This window comes from Bubalus bubalis, chromosome 14, assembly GCF_019923935.1.
Source record: "Bubalus bubalis isolate 160015118507 breed Murrah chromosome 14, NDDB_SH_1, whole genome shotgun sequence".
Classification (NCBI taxonomy): Eukaryota; Metazoa; Chordata; class Mammalia; order Artiodactyla; family Bovidae; genus Bubalus; species Bubalus bubalis.
The window spans coordinates 35,538,750-35,563,802 of record NC_059170.1 but is presented as its reverse complement, the minus strand read 5'-3'; the positions used below and the strand labels follow the sequence as shown (position 1 = coordinate 35,563,802).

At 41.8% G+C, this 25,053-nt stretch overlaps 1 protein-coding gene across 7 annotated transcripts in view; it reads right to left on the bottom strand.

The window, feature by feature from the left end:
- Positions 1-11,407: 11,407 nt before the first annotated feature.
- FERMT1 (FERM domain containing kindlin 1) overlaps positions 11,408-25,053 on the bottom strand; it is a 58,392-nt gene continuing 44,746 nt past the window's right edge. For 6 of the 7 annotated variants that reach the window (XM_006047733.3, XM_006047736.3, XM_044927907.1 and 3 more), the window contains 6 exons: positions 21,218-21,342; positions 20,175-20,281; positions 18,824-19,045; positions 17,860-17,984; positions 16,560-16,701; positions 11,408-12,978 (listed from right to left, as the gene is read on the bottom strand). In XM_006047733.3, coding sequence (XP_006047795.1) covers positions 12,805-12,978; positions 16,560-16,701; positions 17,860-17,984; positions 18,824-19,045; positions 20,175-20,281; positions 21,218-21,342 — 895 coding nt within the window. In that variant the 3' untranslated portion in view covers positions 11,408-12,804. The remainder of the gene's footprint in view (positions 12,979-16,559; positions 16,702-17,859; positions 17,985-18,823; positions 19,046-20,174; positions 20,282-21,217; positions 21,343-25,053) is intronic. The other variant, XM_025264031.2, reaches the window with a different exon arrangement.

The following is a 25,053-nucleotide window of genomic DNA, read 5'->3' as shown; positions in this document are numbered from 1 at the left end:
AACAACAGATTCAGGGTAGGAAAATCACAGGCTCTGTTTGGGCCATACTGATTGAGATATCTGCTGGACTTCCAGAGCTATTGAGGAGATAAGCAGACATCCGACTATGGAATTCTGAGGAGGGCAGAGCGGGAGAGCTGCACTCTGGAGGTGTCACCACGTAGAGATGGTGCTTAAAGCCAGTAGCCTGACTGAGGCTTCCCAGGGAATGTGTGCAGAGAGGAAAGGAGGGGACTCAGTTACCAGCATGTGAAGGTGGAGGCAACCTAGCCAGCTGAGAAGGATCAGCGAGGGAGGGGAAGAAAACTCAAGAAAGTTTTGTTTTATCAGAGTTTTGGTGAGGAGGGCATGACCAATCAGGCTTGGAGAGACCAAATAAAGGGAGGACATGACCTGGGTGAGAGCAGAGTTTGAGGTGGGGAGCAAGGGGCAGAAGCCAGAGAGGAAAGAGTTAAGGTACAAGAAACAGGGTTTTAGCCTTCTTAATGCTTGGAAGAAATTTTGCTGTGAGAAGGAGCGGAAAAATGGGGTAAGGTGGAATTCAAAACTTTTTAAAGTTGGAAATATTGTTGTAGTTTTCAATGGCTGCCTAGCAAGTACCCTATAAATAGTGGCTTTAAGCAATAATCCTTATATTCTATTCCATGATTACTGTGGGCCAGGAATTTGGTCAGAGATTGGCTGGATGATTCTTTTGCTCCAGTTTGTATTAACTGGAGTCATTGTTAGTATTCAGCTGTTGAAGAGGTTGGTTTTGAGGGTTCAAGATGGCTTCACTCACAGGTCTGGCATCTGGTGGGTATGGGCTTCACTTGCCTGTCATCTGGAATGCCTGTTTGTGGCCTCTCTAGTATGATGGCCTCAGAGCTCCAAGAGGGAGTGTCCCATGACAAGACAGAAGCTACCTGGACTTTTATGACTAATGTTTAAGAGTCAAAGACTATCACTTTGGCTGCACTCTGTTGATCAATCTAGCCAGAAGCCCAACCAGATTAAGGGTTGGGACATAGTTCCTGCCCTTTGGTGGAAGGACAGTCAGAGAATTTGCAGCTATGTTTTAAATCCCCACAGATCAGAACATGTTTGCAGGCTGGGTGAGAGTGCACCATGAGATAGGGAGAGGTGAATGATGTGAAAGAGAGAAGAGCAAACTTTAGGAATCAAGTCCTTCACAGGTCACTAGGGGACAATACTCAAAGGCTCGAGACTGAGCACTGTTCTCATCAGGACAGGAGGGAAGAAGAACGTGGTGAGGAAGGATTTGGAGTGAAAAGATGAGACTGCTCCCCTCTGATGACTTCACTGTGCCCAGTAATGTACAGGTCATTACATTACAAATCATGAGCTAAGGGTAGGTGCTGAGGATTGAGAAAAAAGAAGCTGTACAGCACAGTGATTTCAGAAAGTGGGAACATTAGGTATTTGTTTGAAAAGCAGATTTTAACAGAGTTGCCTTTCTATTATCGCCAAAAGGAATATAGATAATACTCTTTGTGACCCCACGGACTGTGGCCCACCAGCCTCTTCTTTTTTTTGGGGGGGGGGGATGGGGGAGGGAGTCAAGTCATTTATTTGTCTTTTACATGAAAACAAAATTGAGGGAGGGCAAACAAGAGGGGAACTAGCTGGCTGCTCAGATTTTTCTGTAGTCAGAATGGGGCAGCCGGCCTTGAGACAGGATGGAATCTTCCAGACAAGAATACTATGCCATTTCCTACTCTAGGGGCTCTTCCTGACCCAGGGATTGAACCTGTGTCTCTTGCATTTGGCAGGCAGATTCTTTACCACTGCACTACCTGGGAAGCCCTAAGTATCTGATGATCAATCCTGAGTAATATATTAATAACAAAACCATTTTACTGGTGATTATTAATTATGTCAAGTATTTATGTAAACTAGGAGAGATACACTAAATTCTAGGAAGTTGATGACCAATTCTTGTTCACCACATTCCTTTCGATGGGAGGCATTTGCTGTTTCTGTTTTATTGCTTGGGGGAATTAGGATTAATTTCATAAATTAAGTCTGAGGAAGAACCCAAGCTTAGAACTCTGAGATCATTTCTTTTTTTAGGAGTATGGAGAAAATGAAAAATACCTGCCTGTTTTATTTAAGAGGATGTTTGGATCACCAACTCCTGAGTGTAATTAAAAAAAAAAAATCTGGCAAGAGTTTGTCTTGAGTGAGGTTACTTGGTAGGTGGTGTCCTTTTGTTAATGATGCTTTCATAGTTGAAACATTTGTGTTTCTTGTTGTGGGATTGCTTTTAGAAGGACTATGATATGCACATAAAACAATCAACAGAATTACTTTTATTTACTAGAACATTCACAAAAATATTTTATCAAAATCTCATAACTCACCTTATTTAGTTTTAGATATTTCCAAAAGCTGAATTCCCATGAAAACAATGAAGATTCATCCAGTCAGGATATCCCAAATAAGGTGAATGAGGCTTTGCTAAGAATTTCCAAAGGGGAGTTTTGACGATGCACCATTGCAAAGATCCACACATACTTCATAGAATTACATCGTACCCAGGAGTGACTGAGATATTAGATCACCCAAACCAAACTCATTGTCTGTGTCCACTGATTATTATCTATGCCTTCTCTCCCTCCAGTAGTCTTTGTATTTATTAATCAACTGGGTTTCCATCTCCCCAACTAGCAAAGTTAGTTTTAAAACGCTATTTTTAAAAACATTTATTTCTTTATTTGGTTGCACCGGGTCTTAGTTATGGTACGCGAGGCCTTGTTAGTTGCACATGTGAACTCTTAGTTGTGGCAGGTGGGATCTAGTTTCCTGACCAGGGATCATGCCCTGGCTCCCTGTATTGGCAATGCAAACTCTTGGCCACTGGACCATTAGGGAAGTCCCAGAATGCTGATTTTGAATTGAGTTCATGGTTACTTTGAATAAAGACCATATTTCAATCTCCCTTGTAGCTAATTGAAGCTGTAGGACATAATGCTTGAAGCTAAAGCAGCCACCAAAGAGATGACACCAAAGTCACACCATGAGATGGCAGAGGAAAAGGTTAAAAGGATGTGGGTCTCTGACATGTACATACATAATGCCTTTTTGGTCTAGGCTTGCCTTGAGAGTTTTAGGTGGAAGAGAAAAAACTTCTTGCTTGTTTATGAGTCACTATTATTTTGGGTTTTCTGTCACTTGTAGCTTAACAATTCTAACTGAAATATGTAAAAATTGTGTGTGTGTGTGATTTAAATACATTGGTTGAATTATTATTGACTGAATTCTAGCAAGGCTTGAAAACTCTTGGCCCAGTGGCTGCATCACGTTCTCAGATACATGGGACACATATTCATGTATTTTAAAGATATGTGCATACTAGACAGGGTGAGCTTCATGAAGCCCTGTGGTTTCACATGTCTGGCTGTGACCATGCGCATTGTCTTCCCCTGAACGTACTTACATTTACAGCCCCTTATCCTGGAGTGTTGTTTCCCAGTGACTCAGTGGTAAAGAATCTGCCTGCCAATGTAGGAGACACAGGTTCGATCCTTGGATCAGGAAGATCCCCTGGAGAAGAAATGACAATCCGCTCCAGTATTTTTGCCTGTGAAATCCCATGAACAGAGGAGCCTGGTGGGCTACAGTCCATGGGGTCGCAAAGTCAGAGATGACTTGGTGACTAAATAACAACAACATCCTAGAGTGGACTCTGCTGGGTTATAAACAGTTGATTATTCAACAGCTTCTTGCAGAGTGTTTGCCCATTTGTTCTCCTGATATCTACTGGTTTCAAAGAACCATCTGTAAAGGGAGGCAAAGGTTAGAATAAAAACATTTCACTCAGCCTCTGAAAATGGCACTCAGTCCCTGAGGGTCACCTCTCCCTGGTGGAATTGGCATCAATTTTTTACATGCAATGGCAGGAGCTGGGCCAACCCTGTATAGGGGTGGGAGTGGGAGTGGGTAGGGTTGTCTCCAGTCACCCTTGGGTGTTTGCACTATTGGGAAGAAGGCACAATTCTTTCCCCTCCTAAACTCTGCCTCTGTCCCATTTGCAGTCAAATGTCATATTGAACAAGTAGGTCAGCAGTTAGGTCTAAGATTTTTTTAGAAGAAATTTTCTTCATTTTGTTGTTGGAAATCTGATGTGATGTAATAGGGAGGAAAAAATGTCTATGGAGTTTTGTAGGTCTGACCTAATATGTTCTGGGAAAAATCACCTCAGGGGTATATTATTATGTATAAAGACAGTCTAGGGCTCTCTGCTCACAAGGACTTGCTGTTCACGTGGGACTATCAAGAGCAGTACTCAAGTCAGAGGTCTGGGTTCACATCCTCGCTTTCCACATTTTAGCTGGTGACCTTGATTAGTTGCTTGACCTCTCTGTACACAGTTATGGTGAGTGCTGGAGTCTTCTCAGCCCTGTCAGAGAGCCAGGTTTTGGAATCTCTTCCCAACTCTGATGTCATCTTGGGTCATGTTGGCTGTGGTAGGCATCTTTAAACCAGGGAAACTGGCAAATTGGGGCTCCCTCCTGCCCATGGAGTTATTAAAAATTTACCAGGACTCCCTGTACTTTTCCAAATCTGTATAATGGGGCTGATAATACCTATCTCACCCAGAGGATGAATGGAATGACCTTGTGGGAAGCACGAGTGATAGCCCCTAATACGTGTTAGTTTCCTAATTCTTTTAGCCATGGATCGTTACCAATGTTACTGTTGAGACTGCTCTTTGGGGAGGCAGAAGCTGACTTCACTGGCTCTTAGGTGGCTGAGCCATTTAACCTCTCAGTATTCCTTTGGCCCCTGGGGCATATTTGACTGCCATGGCAGCTTGTCATCCTACCCTGAAATTTGAGTTATATGACAACAGGTAATGCGGTTGTGTTGGCAGAATGATGACAGAGTTTTGAGAGAAAGGCAACGGTATGGTAGAAAGGCTTGGAGTGTTACACTGGAGTGGGGGATGCACCTTGACCTGACTGAGGAGGTGGGGGGAATGGACAATAATCACTGAAACCTGGGTTATAAAGGGCTACAAGAAACCACCCAGTCTTAAACCCTTGCCTTTCAGCTGAGGAGACAGATACTCTTAGATCAAGGCTTGATCTTCCTCTATGGTTGTTTTTCTGATTTCCTTTTTGACCAGGCTGATGCTTTTAGCTCTTGATTATGGTGAAAAAATGATCAAATTCAGACTCTGTAAGAGAATTTTCTAAATAGGATCAGAAAAGCAAACAGGGAAATATCTTAAAATAGGAATATAAACTGGTGCTGCCACTGTGGAAAATAGTATGGAGGTTCCTAAAAAAAAATGATAAATAGTATAAACAGAATTACCACATGATCAAGCAACTCCACTTCTGGGTATTTATCTGAAGGAAATGAAAACCACTATCTAGAAGAGGTAACTGTACCTTCATGTTCACTGCAGCATCATTCACAATGGCTAAGATGTGGAAACAATTCAAGTGTCCACTGACATGAATGGATATATCTACATAGTGGAATATTAGTCATAAAAGAAGGAAATGCTGCTACCTGTAACCACATGGATGGACCTGGATGGTTTTATGGCAAGTGAAATAAGTCAGACAGAAAAAGATTTTAATAAATACTGTATAATCACATTTATACGTGGAATCTAGAAAAACTGAACCCCTAGAAACAGAACAAATTCGTGGTTTCCAGAGGTGGGGAGTGGAGAATGGAAGAAATAGGTGAAGATGAGGGGAGAAAAAGGAAAAAAAAAAAAAGAAAATGTCTTAAAAGATGAAGCATTATGTTCCATTGTGTGGCCCAGGTGATTATCTGGGGGACCTGTTCTCACAGTGGATGACATGAGTGCAAAAGGGCAGTCAAACTGTACAAGCGCATGAGGGCCTCTGCTCACATCACTAACATCCGATTGTCCAAAGGAAGTCATGTGGCCAAATCCACACAATGGGGCAAGAGGTATGTACTACCAACACCTGGGAGGGGGGCAAGTATCCAAATTATTACACAAACTTCTTTGAAAATAAGTACATAAATATTTTATAACAGAATGTCCTCATTAAAAATAATAATGTTGTAACTTCCCTCATGGTCCAGTGGTTAAGTCTGCATTCCCAATGCAGGGGCTGAGGGTTCAATCCCTGGTCAGGGAACTAAGATCCCATATACCACACAGCATGACCAAAAAATAAAGATTTAAAAATATTAAAAAAAAATAATGTTTCATCTTTGAATTGCATTTGATAGTTTTTTCATTAACATTTATTTGGCTGCACCAGGTCTTAGTTGTGGCCTGTGGGATCTTTAGCTGATGCATGTGGGATCTAGTTCCCTGACCAGGGAATGAACTCCGGCCTTCTGAGTTGGGAGTACAGAATCTTAGCCACTGGACTACCAGGGAAATCTCTGTGTTTTATAGTTTTTGAAACATCTTTGCAGTCATTCTGTCATATATTTTTTCCAGTAACCCAGTGATTCGGTGGGGAAAGCAGCACCCCCATTTTTAAAGATGTGAACATTCTGGCTGCATTATTTTCCTAGAACTGCCATAAAATTTTACCTTAGGCTGGGTGGCTTCAAATAGAAATTTGTTCTTTTGCAGTTCTGGAATCTATATGTCTAAAATTAAGATGTCAGCTGGACCGTGATCTCTCTGAAGGGTCTTGGGAATAATGTGTTCTTGCTCTTGTGGTTGCCAGCAGTCTTTGACCTGCACGTGCACGTGTGCGTGTGTGGTAAGTTGCTTCAGTCACGTCCAACTCTATGCGACCCTATGGACTGCCAGGCTCCTCTGTCCATGGGAGTCTCCAGGGAAGAATATTGAAGTGGGTTGTCATTCCCATCCCAGGGATCAAACCTGCGTCTCTTACATCTCCTACATTGGCAAGTGGCTTCTTTACCACTAGTGCCACCTGGGAAGTCCTGGCTTGCAGCTACACCACTCTAATCTCTGCCTCAGTCATCACAGGGCCTTCTTTCTCCCTGTCTCTGCCTGTCTCTTCTCTTCTTATAAAGCCCCCAGTCATACTGGATTTAGGGGCCACCCTAATTTAGTACACCTCATCCTAACCTGATTACATCTTCAAAGACTTTATTTCCAATTAAGGTTACATTCACTGGTTCTGGGTAAACATGAAGTTTTGGGGGAAAACTAGTCAACTCATACACTGGCAAGCAGGTTTTATGGTATTTGTATTAACAATTCCTCGGTGTTTAATGTCCTCTCCGCCAAATCCATGCCATGTGTCTTAGGCCAGAGCTTCTCAGACTTTGCTGTGTACATATATCACTTGAAGGTCTTGTTTAAATTCAGGAGGTCAGGGTGGGCCTTGGAGCTGGGACAAGGATGAGATAAGGAGGCCCTGGCGGTGAGGACCTCCTTAAGTGTGCCCTGGGTGACTTGCTTGCTTCACCCTGTTCCCGGCCCTGTGGATGTGGCATCTCTAACCAGTGCTGTGGATCCAACAATACACTTTCACCAGTATTCTTGCCTGGAGAATCCCCATGGGCAGAGGTGTCTGGCAGGCTACAGTACATGGGGTTGCACAGTTGGACACAACTGAAGTGACTTAGCACTTATGTACACAAGCTGCAGTGTATGTGGGTTTAGTGCTCAGTATCTGACCCTCAGTAGCAAAGAGCGTGCTTTTCCATTTTGAAGCTGAGTGTGTGGGCTAAGTCCTAGAAGAGAAACACTGGTTCTGCTGTGTTTTTAATGCTGGGTCATGTGGACTGACCTGGCTGCTAATACTGATTTTTTGGGAACATTGCAGGTATCTGAGCCCCTTTGTAAGCCCTTCCATCAGACCTCCATCCCTGAGCCTCACCCGTTCCTGGAAGACCTCACTATTTCAGCACTGGCTTTCCCACTCTCCACTATGTTGCCTGAAAGAGCGTTCTTGTTCTCTCGCAATAGTCACAGTGGGCACAAGTCAGGGCTTCCTTTATAAGGCAGGTGCTGGGCCCAAACCAGCCACTCCACCACCAACCCCTATGTGTGGGGCCTGGGCCCCCAGGCCCTGTTGCATTCCCCATCCCTTCTTTTCTCAAAGATATACAATTCTTTCCCCCTTCCGGGACCTCATTTGCCATCCTTGCTTTGCTGTTATGGGCCCTATTTGGGGCCAACAAGGACACAGGCCTGGGGCTTTGGACCCTGTTCTCCCCTGAGGCCCTGGGTCCCCTCACAAAGGGCTCTCCCCCTCCCCTGGCACATTCCTGCCTCTGGGGATCTCAGAGAGCAGCCAGAGGCTTGCCTCCCAACTTTCAAGGGAGGAGAAGAGAAACAACACCCTGCTGGGTCTTGGACAGCACTGTCATTTGAGGTCCTCTGTATAGGACGGACTGTGGGATTTTCTCTCTGTAAGGACTGGAGAAACCGAGGCCTGCAAGGTCACACAGCGGCGAGTCAGAAGGAAGGAAATTCATTTAGTTGAAAATCTCTTTTGACAGTTGTTGGTGAGGAGCATGAGCAAATCTGAAGAGAAACCTCACATTCCCATTCTGTTTACATTCTGTTTACAGAAGGGCTGCTCTGAGGGAACTGGGTCTTCATGCAACACAGATGTCTGGGAAAATGTGGGGAGGCTCCTGAGGCTCTCTCTAAATCTTCTGACCTACTGTCATGTGAAGTGGCTTCTGGGAGCTCTGGGCTCCAGGGTGGCTTACTGGAATCTGAACTTTCACTCAGATTTCTGCTCTGAATAAATCTGAGAATCCATCACCCCAAGGCCAGCAAGAGTTCAGGGCAGTGCAGGTGTTTGTGAGGAGGGAGAACCCACAGGCTGGTTTTGTTCTCTTCGCTGGAGCTCAGTACTTCCCCTTGGCTTCAGGGAGGAACCCGCTATTGAGAAAGGGGATAGGGAAACTTGAATACAAGGAAGGGCTATGTGCAGACCGTCAGCTTTTCTAGGATTTTCAGGGTCCAATGGCTCTTGGAGGTAAGGGGCATGAAGAGGGGAAAGGGGGTGAAAAAGAAAAGGAGGCAGCTTTCTCCCACCCTTACCATCTAGAGAGATTTTGGGGCGATAGCAAGGGATGAAGAGGAAGTAGGAAACCACATGCTGTGTGGGAAAATAATAAAAATCGTATGTATGTCATTATCTCACATGATCAGCTCTCCTGTGATTTTATAAAAATCATGTGTTTGTGTGGGAAAATAATGAAAGAATGTATTTCATGTATATTTCATTATTTCACATGATTTTGCTGCCTCTTCTCTTCCTCCGGTCAGCCTGGAATCTCTCAGGGAGGTTGGTAGGGCAGAAAAGGAGCCTCCTTTTCTATTTCACTCTTTGCTGAATGTACTGAAGTGAAAAAAAAAAGTCTTTACTTACAAGAGAATTAAAAAAAAATTGTTTAAAAATTTTAAGCAATTTCAGAATGTCTTGCTTCTAATGCCTGCAACTCAAAGATGAGTTTTCAAATGAGAGACTCATCTGCTTACTTTTTCGACCTTGGGACTGAAAATGAAACTTTCCCAGAATCAAAATACTTGTGAGGCAACTCACTTCTCTGGCTCCCAGACCTTTCTGATACCCCTGTACCTCCCCAGCTCCTCAGAGGCAACCAAACCTCTAGCTCCCCTGGCCCTCCCCAAACAGTGTGTGAAATGGGGACACTGAGCTCAGGAGAGGCCTGCACTGGGGCTGGGGTTGGGGTAGGCATTTCAATGCTGCGCAGGTTTTGGTGGGGTTTGCTGGGCTAAGGTCAATGGTCTCTGCAGTTAAGACCTGCCTCTCAATCTTGTTCCATTGCTTACTCTTGCTGTGACCTTGGGCAAGTTACTTTATCTTCTGAGCCTGGTTTCTCCTTTGTGAAATGAGAAGGCAAGTCATTTCTGCCCCTTATGGGTTGATATAAGAATTGCACAAAGGGTGCAACAGTACCTGAAACCATACTCAATATCTTGTAATACCTATAATGGAAAAGAATCTGTGCCTGAAACTAATACAGTATTGAAAATCAACTGCAGTTAAAAAAAAAAGAACTGCATGAAAGGATGTCTACAAACTCCACATCCCTAATCCTTATGGACCATCTAAATGAAAGATGTGCCCTTGACATTTGGCCATAAATCAGAGGCCTTCTGATGCCTCTGGCTATTTTTGCTCTATGGTGCTTTTTCCAAAAGGTAGACCTGGATAAAAAGAGCTCACTATATGTTAGAAAATCTGGTGATGATCAATTGGTTTCAAAAAAGAAGTTGAAACCAATGATTAAGTAATGTTTCTAAGTCAATCTCACTGCAGAGAATATGCTCAAATCTTGGAATTGTGAGCAAAGGCATATGTTAAACCTGAAAGTTGCACTTCTTTTTTAAAATGGAGAAAATATTCACCTTTTTAGAGTCAACAGACTGGAGATGACACAACTAGACCATATTCAAATCTGTAGAAAACTTTTTAAAAGTCATATAAAATAACAAAAAAATGCAGATTTCCCCATGTACCATAGATAAGAAAACAAGGTTGAAAGCCACACATTAATTTCAAATTTCATCATAGGAAGTCAGGTGACCTTTGCACCCAATGTAAAAAAATCTGTAAGTTGCTTTTTAGAATAGCAATGTTTATGATTTTTGTCACACTTGCTTTTTCCTCTGGGATGTTGCTGTATAGTCATGGAAGAAATGCTCCCTTAAAAGTCTGGTTAAAACCAGTCAACTCTTTTGAGTGTTTACATGGAAATATCAGACAACTAGGAAAAGCTGAGGAAGAAAGTTGAACCAAAGGTCTAGCTCTGGTCTAGCTTTGGTAAATTAGGCAGAGCTGTGTTTGACAGCAGACAGGTAAACTGTGATATCAAGGAGCACTATTTTAATCTAGGGCCCAGCTAGGTTCTAAAATAATGGGGCCCAGGACTATGGAGAAATGACCACCAAGTTCAACACCATTCACTTGGCACTGGTTTCTGTATAGAATGTTTCAAACTCAGTTCTTTATGACATGGACAAGATTAGTCAAGTGCCTGAGGCACAATTAATCTTTAAGCTAGGCCTCAGAAGTTCAGGTACTGCCTGAAGATTCTTCACTAACATTTACTTCTAAGGTGAGGCTGAAAGAGGAACTTCCAGTGACAACTTCTGCCTCAGGGCTGAAGAGTCCCCAGCCAAGGATGTCTTGAGGTGGCCCCCCGAATTGCAGAGATCTGTCTTCTCAAATAGCTCTGTTGGAAAATAAAGTAACAGTGGATGTCTTTGGGCATCTGAGGTCCAGCCAGGCCCCCTAAGGTTTGCATCCTAAAAGAACTTCAAAGTGGAAAGGGAGTCTCGGCCTTAACCTTGCAACCCATATCCTTTGTGTGACAGAAGAATATTTATAAAAACATAATAAAATACATCTCATATATCCTTCTATCCCCAGTACTGCTTTCTACTTTCTTAAAACGCACTCATCCCAACAGTGACAAACAAAACAGGAAATGACAATTGAGGCAGCTGTTAATTGGCCCATGTTCATGTCTTATGGCAGAGATGACAAAGCAAAAAGCAGAGGAAAAAAAAAGTTTGTTATCAGCTTTTGATTTACAAAAGTCAAAAGCCTTTAGGGGAAAGGCCATGAGTCATATGTTGCTCAGCTGCTAAGTCATGTCTGACTCTTTGTGACCTGATGGACTACAGCATACTAGGCTCTTCTATTCTCCACTGTCTCCCAGAATTTGCTCAAATTCATGTCCATTGAGTTGGTGATGCTATCTAGTCGTCTCCTGGAGTAAGAAATGGCAACCTGCTCCAGTATTCTTCCCTGGAAAATTCCATGGATGGAGGAGCCTGGTGGGTCACAGTCCATGGGGTCACAGAGTCAAGCAACTGAGCACACACAATCATTAGACACAAATCTAAGAGAACACCGCTGAGTGGTAAGAGCAAGGCTTCCCTATCCCACCCACCCACCAGCCAAAGGCCCAGTAGACGGAAGTCTCCAGGGATGCCAAGAGCTCTTAAATTTGGTGGGCTTTGGGGATGGGCTGTCCTGCTCTTCTCTCCCTTACTGGCTGCAATGGAAACTTTGCTGGAAGCCTCGATGCATGTGGTGGTTTTATGAAGAGAGAACTGGACCCATCTTCTTGAGCCCCAACCCAGAGTAGAAGCTTTGGAGACATGAAGCAGTTTTGAGATGTGGGATTCCCAGAACCCATGTGTTATCACATCTTTAGAAGGACTTAAAGGTGGCTGGAATGGAATGGGACTTGCAGCGGGGTGGGGGGCAGTAACCTGTGTCCAAGACAAGAGGGGTCAATGATCACCTTGGCAGATGTCACTCTGGACTCATGACACCAAGGGCCACTACTCTGACACCTTGTCACCAACTAGTACCAGGTAACCCCACCTTAACCCAGATCTGCACCCTAGACCTTCATCCCCAGGACATCAGAATATTCAGGGCTCCCTCTGCCATTTTCACAAGATGGGAAGGTAAAAGCACTTCTGTTAAGGAAAGACCTATTTCTTTTCATATCTAAGTTTGGGGAATAAGATTTGTCCATACTACATGTGCTACCTGGCTTTCCTCTGACTTAGCAACCAAGCCATAAGCACACAGGCAGCTTCCAACCCTGTATGTGCGGGCTCTTCAAGTCACAGGTGGGGCCTTAGAGCATTGCCAAGTAAGGTGCTCTCTCCCACCCCACATATTAAGTTAACTGAGGCTCCTTCCACCACAGGTGGCAGAAGAGTTGGGGGAGGGATGCGCTAGGCAAGGTGTCTGAAATAAGGAGAGGGTCTGGGTGTCCATGGGAATATGTGCTGTCAGCCTGGAGCGTACACAAGTTTCGGGCCATGGACCCAGCTCCGGGGAGGCCGCCCTCTGTGTAGGCCTGCTTTGCTCACTCCTGGCCGCCCGTCAACTTGTGGAACAGGTCCTCGTCAAGCGTTTCATTCTGGTCCTTGGAGCGGGTGGACAGGAAAATGTAGCCTCCGATGTACTCATGCACGACTTTGCAATCCGCACTCAGGCAGGTGAACGCAATGGAGACGTTCTGGTCAAACTCGATAGCCACCTGGAAGGGGAAGGCATAGGTACGCTTAAACGTGACAAGGATGGATCTAAAAGAAGCCGCTTGGCTGGAGATGGTCCAGAGCTGAGGACTACTGAGGTGCTGACAGATAGTTTTCCCCAAACCCCACGAAACCCCACTGCTTGCATCAAAGCTTACAGAAAAACATCTCTGCTCTGCGTGCGCCCTCTTGTGGTGTAAACTTTGCCGCACACCTGGGAAAATTCGAAGACCTAAAGCAAATATACTTCTGTCTGTCTCTCTTTAGATGAAAGAACTGTCTAAACACGTGTGTGGAGGGACAGGATGCTTTGCAGAGTTTTGAGCAGAGAAGAAAAGGCTCACGTGAATTTTTCTATGGCCACGGCCCTCAGTCCTTCCCAGCTAGAAATCATAAACTCTACACCAGAAGAAATTGAAGCTTGACGGGTTCTCTACCTTGGCTACCCACTGGAATCAGCTGAGGACCTTTAAGAATTGATGATCTACATAGAAACATTCTAATCTAGAATGCTTCATTTCTCCCAATTTCTTCTTTCCATCATCCATCCAACAGTGGGTACGTATGGGCACATGTCTCACTTAGATGTGACGTACAATTTCACTTCCAAAGATCCCTTTCAGAAGATGGCCTTTCAATGAATTTTAACACAAAATGTGCAAAATGTGTTAGTTTACTAACTGTACTTTTGTCAAACATTGGCTACTCTTTAATATCTAGAGACTAGATATTAAACAATTGGGACATACTGTCCAGTATTTACAAAGAATATACAGTAAAGCTAAAATGCATGTAACTTATACAACAATGGATATGTTGAAATGTTCTTGTACACAAAGCAAAACATCTTTGCAAAGTTCATTCTCTATTTGCAACATCTAAGCCTTTTAGATGTCCTGAGGTGACAACATATGATAAAAAGTAGAGCTAGTGAATTAATCAATTTGTAAATATGATTAGGGCTATGATCATAGCCTAATCATAGCCCTAACCGTAACTCTAACCTAATCATAGCCCTAACCAATTTGTTATAATTGATAAAAAAGTAGCATCTTGGACATGGACTTATTAATCCATCTGAGAAATGTATGTCAGGACTTGTTCATTAGGTTGGCAGCAGAGGGTCAGGAGGAAGTATAAATGGAGGGATATATGTGGATGTGTTCATATATATATTTTGCTTCATGTCTCATTTTTAATGGAATATTAAGGGAATGTAGTATTTTAATCATGACTCTGCCAACATCTTTATATGTAGAGGTCTGTTGCCATTTTTTACTTTTATGAAATCTTTGTCCCAAGAAAGGTAGGACTACATTTTTTCCTTCTAGATTTAGTTGGTGTAGTGTATTCTTGGTTATCAAATACTCTATAGCTTTGGCACTTTGCAATGGTAAATATTCATGATGTGTGAAAAAGCATGATATGTAGCTCTATGATCGTAATTATATAAAAATGGATGCTTAGTTTTATAGATACACGAATGAAACCTAGAAGGACACATCAAATGGTAAACTGCTTGTGATTATGGATGACTTTGTGTTTTGCCTTTTGTGTTTTTTGGTTTCTTATTATGCACATGGTAGTTTTTAAGAAATATATGTTATTTTAAAAACCTTAAAAAAAAGAGTCACTGACTTTGGCAATTCCCAGAGTTGGATTTTTTTCCATATGGTGTTACTGAGGTATAACTGATATATCATAAACAGACCTATTTAAGGTACACAGTTGGGTTATTTTTTAAAATTGCAGTTGATTTACAATGCCATGCTAATTTCTGCTCTATAGCAAAGTGATTCAGATATATATATATATACACACACACACACACACACACACAGATTTGGCCAAACTATTTGTTCATTCTGTAACATCTTCTGGAAAAACCCAAATGAATTTTTTGGCTAACTCTATATATATATATATATATATACACACACACACACACACACACACACACATTTTTACAATAGCCTTTGCTATTATGCTTTATCATAGGATATTGAATATAGTTCTTTGTGCTATACAGCAGGACCTTGTTTATCCATTCTATATACAAAAGCTTACATCTGCTAAACCCAACCTCCCCCTCCATCCCTCCCTCAACTCTCTCCCCTGTGGCAAACATCAGTCTGTTCTCTATGTCTGTGAGTCTGTTTCTGGTTTGTAAATAGGTTCATTTGTGTCATATTTTAGATTCTGTATCATATGGTATAGCCATATAATTGATATCATATGGTATTTATCTTCCTCTTTTTGACTTGTTTCACTTAGTATGAGGATCTCTAGGTGCATGCATGTTGCTGCAAATGGCATTATTCTGTTCTTTTTCATGGCTGAGGGGTACTCCATTGTATCTATGGACCACATCTTCTCTATCCATTCATCTGTTGTTGGACGTTTAGGTGGTTTCCATGTCTTGGCTATTGTGAATAGTGCTGCTTTAAACATAGAGGTCCACATATCTTTTTGAATTAGAGTTCTGTCTGGATATATGCCCAGGAGTGGGATTTCTGGATCATATGGTAATTCTATTTTCAGTTTTCTGAGGAACCTCCATACTGTTTTCCAGAGTGGTTGCACCAACCTATACCAAGAGCGTAGGAGGTTTCCCTTTTCTCCACACCCTCTCCAGCATTTATTGTTTGCTGATTTTTTGATGATGGTCATTCTGACTAGTGTGAGGTGGTGCCTCATTGTAGTTTTGATTTCCATTTCCCGGAGGTGGATTTATATGGCCTTGAGGGTGTAGCAAGGTTTTTCAAGCCACTGCCTTAGAGTCCATCTAATCTCAGACCTTCATGCTACAAAAGAGTTAAGACTGTCAACAGCTGTGCTGAGAGGAATCCATGGTTCTTAAAAAAATGTGAGTCTCTTAACTTCCCTCTACAGTGACAGCTTTCTACTGGAAAAATGGGAATGCCAAAGGAATGAGGTAAAGATCCTCTATCATCATTAGAAGAATGTTTTAAATCATCAGGACTCTCAGGTGTCTCTGACTCAGTCCAGCACAGCCTGTGGCATAGGTGTGGCCTGGTTCCTAGGGCAGTGATGATCGGGTGGACGGCTCCTAAAGTCAGAGGTGGAATTTTCCCTTGTCACCCCTGTGTACCATGCTGGCTTCTTTGGTACTTTTCCCCTTTGGGACTAGAATGCTCTCCACGTGGGCAGCTGAGCCTGAGAGTCCTCAACCAGTTATACCTCTTGGCAGCCAGTCAGATGAGGCCTGTTTTGGATTTATTCTGTATGATATATACATCTCAGGTGGCTTCTGCTAAGTAATTATCAGCCTAAATCTTATATAATCATACATGAGTTGAAGGAAATTAAACTACTGAGCAATTTTAGAGTCTGTCTGTATGGAGACCAAGCCAACTTATGTTAATTCAAAAGCATTTGGCCTATACTTGTTAGGGAACTGCCCAGAACTGCCTGTGATTATTTTAGCAGACAATTACCACATGCTTGTGGTTTCTAAATTCTAGGTATAAGAATACCTTCTTAAAATCAGAATAAACTGCAGTTCTGAGGGAGCACAGGTTTAATAGGTTCAACACTGAATGTATCCAGACTTTCACTTTACCTGCCGAATTTCCCAGTTTACATTCCACTGTTTCATATTTGTAAATCTCCATGTTGTAATTGGGATCCCAGTGGCTGCATCGATTCTAATCAACCTATTATATGAGATTCCCAGAATGTCATCTTTTTTGCTTCCTTTAAATCTGAAAAAATTTAATTAAAAGATGTAACTGCTTCTTGTGACATGATGTTTATTCATACACAACTTCTTAAAAATAATACCAACACTTCTAAATCATTTCTGAAGAGTAGACAATGAGGGATTAACTCTCTGCAAAGGGCATTATTATTGTGATAGAGAGAATATGAAGGCTAGAGAGAATTAGGATGTCCTGCTGACATTATTTAAATGAAATTGACATCAGAGGAAAGCAAAATAAGAGGTAGTCAAGTCAATTAATTCAAATTAGTACCAACTGTGTATGCCAGGCACCCTTCTAGGCACTGCTTAGGCACAGTGACTTAAGCAGACAGAAAGAACATTCCTAACCTCATTGAGCTTATATCCTAGCTGGGGGAGAGGGTCTGAATAAGTGAAATATATATGTCAGATAAGATCATGAATGAGAATAAAGCACAGAAGTGAGACAGGGAATAATGGCGAGGAGGTTGTTACAATTTTAAATAGGGTGTCAGGGAGATCTTAGTGAGAAGGCAGATTTGATTGAAGAACTGGTGTCTAACAGGGCGTGAGTTATGTGGATACCTGGAGAAAAAGTATCTTAGGCAGAGGGCACAGTGCAAAGGCCTGAGCTCTCCTTCCCTCACCAGCCCCCTCATGCTCAAAGCTCTGCCAGGAGGCCAGTGTGGCTCCCTGCCAGGAGGCCAGTGTGGCTCCCTGCCAGGAGGCCAGTGTGGCTCCCTGCCAGGAGGCCAGTGTGGCTCCCTGCCAGGAGGCAAGGGCAGCATGAATGAGGGGAGAGGAAGTGAAATTCCAGAGTTAAGGTCCTGCAGGGCCACTGTAAGGATTTGGCCTTTACCCTGACTGTGACAGAATGCCTTTAGATGGGGTGAGAAGAAGCCTGACAGAGTTTGACTTAAAAGGATCACACAGGCTGCTAAACTGAAAACTTAGGGGACAAGCAGGAGAAGCAGAGAGATCAGGTAGGCACTCTTAACAGAGGTATGGAAGATTGTCATGAGCAGCCAAAAGTGATGGCCCATTTGTGAACAGACAGTACTCTAAAATTAAAAAAAAAAGAGACAATTTTATATTCTAGACCAAATGAGAATAAACTGGATTCCAAGGAAGCCACTTAGAATTGAACAGAAAGTAAGAGGCAAGCAAACATTATAATCACCTGACAAGGTAGTAGGTGAGGCCAAATTCAGGTAGAGATTGCCATGCCTGGATGAATCGCAGCTTGGCTTCGACCAGGGGCATCTGGGCCACGTTCTGGTGGGCTTCCAGAATGCAGGCTGCCAGCTAAGCAGAAGTGGGAGACGTCAAATTCCCTTTAGCAGACACTGACTCTCTACAGTAAGCATCCTGTTGGCTTCAGGTCTCCAGTGAGAAGAATGAACACAAAACCCAACTGTAGCTTCACAAAGACAATTCCTTTTCATTCATTCATTCATTCACTCTCTCTCTTTTTCTATAATACATACAAATCACTGGGGAGAAGCAGGATGATCAGGTAATATGTAGGCTTGCTTTCTTTCTGGGGTCTGTGGAGTCTCCATGGGCAATGGTTCTACTCGAATGATTTTACTGTGTAACTTTCAACCCACTCTTATGGAAGCATAAATTTAAAATTTTAATTTGTGGGGACTAAATCATTCTTTCAAAATTTTTATTCTGGGAATATTGCCATGTTCAGTTAGTAGTGCAGTCATCGCGATCAAAATTAACAATAATTTGGGACTTCCTTGTTGGCCCAGTGGTTAAGAATCCACCCTCCGATGCAGGAAACATGGGTTCAATATCTGGTCAGGGAACTTAGATCCCACATGCTGCAGAGCGACTAAACCTATGTGCCACAGTGACTGAGCCTGCATGCTCTAGAGCCTTTGTGTTGCAATTAGAGAGAAGGCCACTTGCCACAATGAAGACCCCTCATGCTGTAATTAAGATCCAACACAGCCAAATAAATAAATATTTAAAAAATTAATAATTTCTTAATATCATTTGATACCCAGTTCATAGTTAAATTTCCCCATTAGCTGATTTTTCATGATGATGATCTCAATCAATTTAATTCCCTATTCTATTTCAGAAAATACAGAATGTACTGCAAATAATCACCCCAGCCAGATTAGCAGTACCTGTTTAGACTTGTGCTTTTTTGCACACCGAGGTGACACAAAACATTCTGGGTTCATGTCCATGTTTTCGAGACCAGAAGCCACCTGAGATGCTGAGTTCCGGTTTTTCATTTTCAGAAAAGAAAGGATGTTGAGGACCTCTGGCTGGTAGGAGCTGTCTGCCATGGTTTTGCCCTTTGATGCCAAGATGCAGGCAGCCATCCATTGGGCATACTGACTCTCCTGCAAGAAATACCAGAGGGCTGAGAAGCAAGTTCAAATACAAAGCTGCCATGCTGGGAACAGAGCAGGATTTGCACCATCATTCTAGAAGATGTGGGGTGGCATGCATTTGAACTGTCTGTTAATCACCTAATTTAACACCATATGAGACTTTTTGAGTCCTGTATTGAGTTTCTAGATACCAAGGGACTGGAGAATAGGAATGTTGACTTTGAGAAATTCTGTGTGGAGAACTTTGAATTTAAAGATGAACCAAGGACACAAAGGAGCTTCATGGAGCACAGACAGGTGGAACATCCTTGATGTATATTCCCATTTTCATATCATGTCTTATCCCTTTGATAGAAGACAGTGAGGAAAATCATTAACTGACTTTTCATATTATTTCTCCCCCAGCCTGTCCTTAGCAAAGCTTCTAATCCTATGATAGGAATCAGGTCCATTGGTGGATGTGAACCAGCTAGTTGTGGCTTCTATTGTTCTTTAATGTCTGTGCTCATTCGCTACCTCAGGGAGCAAAGGGGAGTGGTCCCAGAAGCCAAGGGGATGTGGGTGAAGAGTGAAATTAATTCTTCAGGGCAACAGTAGGTGTGGTTCACTGAATCACTGGCCTCAGTCATCACCCTCCTTGCATCCACATCTCTAGCTGTGTAATTTTACAGTCCCTCCCATCAGAGCCAGAGTGTAATTTCCCATCTTTTGACTTTCAGCCTGGCCAAGGATGTGCTTTAATCAATGGAGTGTGGGTGGAAATGACCGGGTACCTACCAACTGACTCCAAGCTTAAGCATTAGGAGGTCTCACACATTCCTGCTTTCCTTCTGGCACTTCTGCCATCACTATGAGAAGAGCCTCCCCAGGCAGCTTGGGGCTCAAAGTAAAGCCCATGAGCTCAGCCAGTGGTAAAGAGCCAGCTGAGCCAGGTGGATGGCTTGAAGCAGATTTGTCCAGCTGCCCACCGCCTGAATCATCCAATCCCTAGTCACCTGGCAGAATGCTTATCGGTATGTGTCTTTATGATTTTTGTGATTGTTACAAAGCAGGAGCTGACTGATGAGTGCTCTGATTTGAGAAAACAACTGAGATGGTTTGTCTTGAGGCTTAATAAAAGAGAAGTGATTTTACGTACATGGTCACATCTCAGATACACTTCATTCATACCATCAGCAACCGGGATTAGTAATTTGATTCCAAATTTTCTCCCTGCTACATTCACATCCGGCACAACTTCACAACCTGAACGATAGAAGGCAGGGAAAGAACTGAGTTCTGAGAAATCAAATATCAGATGTGCATCTAAAAACAAAGAGTTTGAACATAAACTCCTCAGATTTGACTCTCTTCTGAAAAACTGAATTGCAGGCTGAAAACATTAATTAAAGCAGGGGTCCCCAACCTCTGGGACCTAATGCCTGATGGGCTGAGGTGGAGATGATGTAACAATAATAGGGATAAAGTACACAATAAATGTAGTGTGCTTGAATCATCCCCAAACCGTCCCCCACCCCCGCCCCCAATCTGTGGAAAAACTGTCTTCCACAAAACTAGTCCCTGGTGCCAAAAGGGCTAGGGACTGCTGAATTAGATGATCATTAGATAAGTTAGGACCTTAACATGGATAAATAAAAATATTTTATTTTATGGATTTCTTAAATATATCATCGATTGACTTCCTTTTCAGGCTAATTTGGCTAACTCATGTGATCAGCTATTGAACATAATCTTTGAAAGAATTAAAGGAGAGGGAATTCTCCGATTGTCACAATGATAAGGGAATTGAGTGCACTAGTTAATTAAATTTTTAGTTAATGGAGTTACCAGTACACTCACAGCCATTTTCAGAAATAAAGCCCAAATGTGACATTGAATTAAACATAATTGTTTTGGAATTCAGAAAGCTTTACAGGATCCAACAACGTCTCCTGTACTATATTTATGACAACAATTACCATCACATCAGAGACTTGGACACACGGGGAAAGAAGGGATGGCATACTAACTGATTGTTTTTTCACTGATTTGCATTCCAGGTTCGTACTTCACGGGGAGGAGGAGCTTCAGGCAGGTGGCCATTGACAGCCCATGACAGACAGAGGTTTCTCTGGGAGTGAACATGCTTTCACCCTCTTGATGGGCCAAGTCAGGACATACTGAGATACTGGACCCTCTTACCTCTAAGGTTTAATTTTTCAACTGGTTCTCCTTGTTCAAGTTCCTTATTCTTAAAGTAGGCTATAGATGTGTCTTTAAAGACAAACCAATATTGTTTGAAAGCTTTTAATATTAGCTTTTTGGGCCTGCAAATTAAAGTACAGTAAACATTTGAAAAACCATCCAGAAATGTAGGACACATTGCAAATTCAAGCGAATCAAGATGCTCTAGAGATCCTTTCAAACAACATTCTCTTTATTTTCTAATAATTTTCAAATTTCTAACTCATTTCTAAAAATGGACCATGGGGGTTTTGATATGAGATGTAGAAGTTAACACAAAATTTCGGAAGCTAGACCACTCAGTGCTACACGTTGACTCTGCTGTATAAATGTGTGACCCTGGGAAAGACACTGTGTTTGTTTGGGCCATGTGTACTACTTCTGTGTGATGGGAGAGTATCAGCCTTGAATTCACAGGGCTGTTGTGAGGGTAGAAAGAGGTAATTTCTGTAAAGTGCCTGGCAAACTGAAGTGCTCAACAAATTATTATTATTATTGTGATGATGTGAGAAACATCCATGAATATGGCAACATCTAAAATTTCAATTTATTTCTTGATTCTGAAAAAGCTGTCCATATGGACAACACAAGCCTCAAGTTACAGACATAAAGATCAGATATAAAAGTAAGCAACCTTTTCTGTATTTTCTTCTTGACCCTAAGAAAAACCAACCAGAAAATTCCCAGTGAGCCACGGAAATCACCAAAATCTATAGCTAATCCATGTAGACCCTACTGTTATTAAAAAATATTTTGAGGGAAGATTTCTAACCATGGTATCTGTTTAGGCCAGAAAACTGTACTCTGGGCTAGACAAGGTTGGCAGTGCCAAAAGAAGACCTCAGCTGAGTCATTCAAACTAGGAAACGAGAGAGCAAGCTGGGGAGCAGGGAAGAGGGTACAGCTAGACAGAGAAAAGGTAGCAGGTTTCATATGTGGTTCAGTGGGACAATTCTGGCTTTGGGGGTGGATCAGGGTACCTCGTTTCAGAGAGGTGGATTTCTGCATTCAAGAATGGGAGGAAGACAGGAAGCTTGGGGTTAACTGCACTCACATATGCTTCTAGGCAAGTCTTTTAACATGTTGGTACTAATCTTTTGTCAGCTAAAAATGTGCTATCCTTAACACAAGGATAAGGGAAATGTTAATTAAAAAAAACCAGCGTATTATAGGAGATTGTTACATAACAATTATATAATAAAATTGAAAAACATTATATGTAGTTAATATTTCCAGGATTTAAAAAACCACTGCTTAAAAAATAGTTTTATCATGTTGAGAGTTGTAAGATAATTTTAAGGGACATATTTAAAAGGTACCTGTCTAAGAATCAGATTTTCCAAAGTTAACAACATTTTCAAAATAAAATCTAAGGACACAACCTACAAACAAAATATAGTGAAGTCTCAGTTTAGTCTCAGGTGTCTAAATATTTCTATTCAGAATTAAGAATGAAACTGTTTCTCCATTTTAATTGGACTTGAAGAGTATCGAAAGATTTTAAACTCTTCCTACTATCTTCTTCCAGGTTGGGTCATCCTCCAGCTGCTTTCACACATCCCCAGACTCTCATTCCATGTTCCAGAGACGGAGGAAAGGCAGGGAAAGAAGAGTGGAGAAGGTGTCAGAACAGGGAATGATGTACACAAGAATGAGACAGTCCCTTGTACACTGGAAACTATATGACACTGTTGAAAGAAACTGGAGAAGACACAGATAAATGGGAAGATACTCCACGTTCATGGACTGGAAGAATTAACATAATTAAAATGTTCATATTACCTAAAGCAATCTTCAGATTCAATGAAATCCCTATCAAAATCCCAAGAATGTTTTTCACAGATATAGAGCAAAAATTTCTAAAGTCTATATGGAACCACAAAAAACTCTGAATAGCCAAAGAAATCCTGATGGGGGTGGGGGGACAAAGCTGGAGGTATCACACTCCCTGATTTTAAACTATATCACAAAGCCACAGTAATCAAAACAGCATGGTATAAGCAGAAAAACCCTTGCACATATGGACAATTAATTTAGATAAAGGAGCAAAGCACATACAATGGGGAAAGAATAGTCTCTTCAATAAATGGTGTTGGAAAAACTGGACTGTTACAGGCGAAAAAATGAAACAAGATCACTATCTTATTGTTGTTGTTTAATTGCTAAGTCATGTCCGACTCTTTTGTGACCCCATGGACTGTAGCCTGTCAGTCCATGGGATTTGTCCATGGATTTTCCATGGGGTTTTCCTCTGTCCATGGGATTTTCCAGGCAAGAATACTGGAGGGGGTTGTCATTTCCTTATCCAGAGGATCTTGCCAACCCCGGAATCGAACACATGTCTCTTGCATTGGCAGATGGATTTTTTACCACTGAGCCACCTGGGAAGCTTATTATCTTATACCATACACAAAAAACAACTCAAAATGGATTTAAGACTTGAATGTAAAACTTGAAACCATAAAACTCCTAGAAGAAGAATACATAGGCATTACACCTATGTTTGCCAACATTGTTTAGATATTGGTCTTAGCAATATCTTTCTAGCTAAGTCTCCTCAATCAAGGGAAACAAAAGCAAATTTTAAAAACTGGATTTTAAGAAGATTCTGGATGGCAAAGGAAACCATCAACAAAATGAACAGACAAGCTACAGAATGGAAGAAGATATTTGCAAATGATATATCCAATAAAGCAAATATATATATCCAAAATATATAAAGAGCTCATATAATTCAACACTAACAAAAACCAAACAACCCAATTAAAGACTGAGCAGAGGAGATGAACAGACACTTTTCCAAAGACATACAGGTGACCAATAGGTACATGGAAAGATGTTCAACATCACTAATTATTAGGGAAACGCAAATCAAAGCCATAAGGTTAAAATCACTTCATGCTTGTTAGACTGGCTATTATAAAAAATACTAGAAATAAAAAGTGTTGGTGAGATTATGGAGAAAAGAGAACTCTCACACACTGTTTGTTGGTGGTAATGTAAGTTGATGTAGCTACCATGGAAAACAATATGGAGATTCCTCAAAAAATTAAGAATAGAACTACTGTATAACTCAGCAATTTCATTTCTCTGAGTATTTATCCAAAGAATATGAAAACACTAATTTGAAAAGATATATGCACCCCTATGTTCAATGTGGCATTATTTACTATAGCCAAGATATGAAAACAACCAGAGTGTCAATCAATAAATGAATAAAGAAGATATGATATGAACATGTATATGAATATATATGTATATTTTCAATATATATATTCACAATGAAATATTAGCCACAAAATAGAATGAAATCTTGTCATTTGTCATGGACTTTGAGGGTACTACATTAAGTGCAATAAGTCATACAGAGGAAGACAAATACAGTATGATTTCATTCATGTGTGGAATACAAAAAACTAATTAAAAACAGACAAAATAAATGAACAAACCAAAATAAACACATAGATATAGAAATGAGAGTAGCAGTTACTAGAAGGGGAGGGTTGGGGAAAGGGGGGCACAATGGGTTAAAGGGATAAACTATATGGTGGTGGTGGTTGTGGTCTAGTTGCTTAAATTGTGTCTTGACTCTTGGGACCCCATAGACTGTGACCCACCAGGCACCTCTGTCCCTGGGATTCTCCAGGAAGTATACTGGAGTGGGTTGTCATTTCCTTCTTCTTCTGGACCCAGGGACTGAACCTGTGTCTCTGCAATGCAGGCAGATTCTTCACCACTGAGCCACCAGAGAAGCCCATGGTGATAGATGGAAACTACATTTTGGTGGTGAGCAC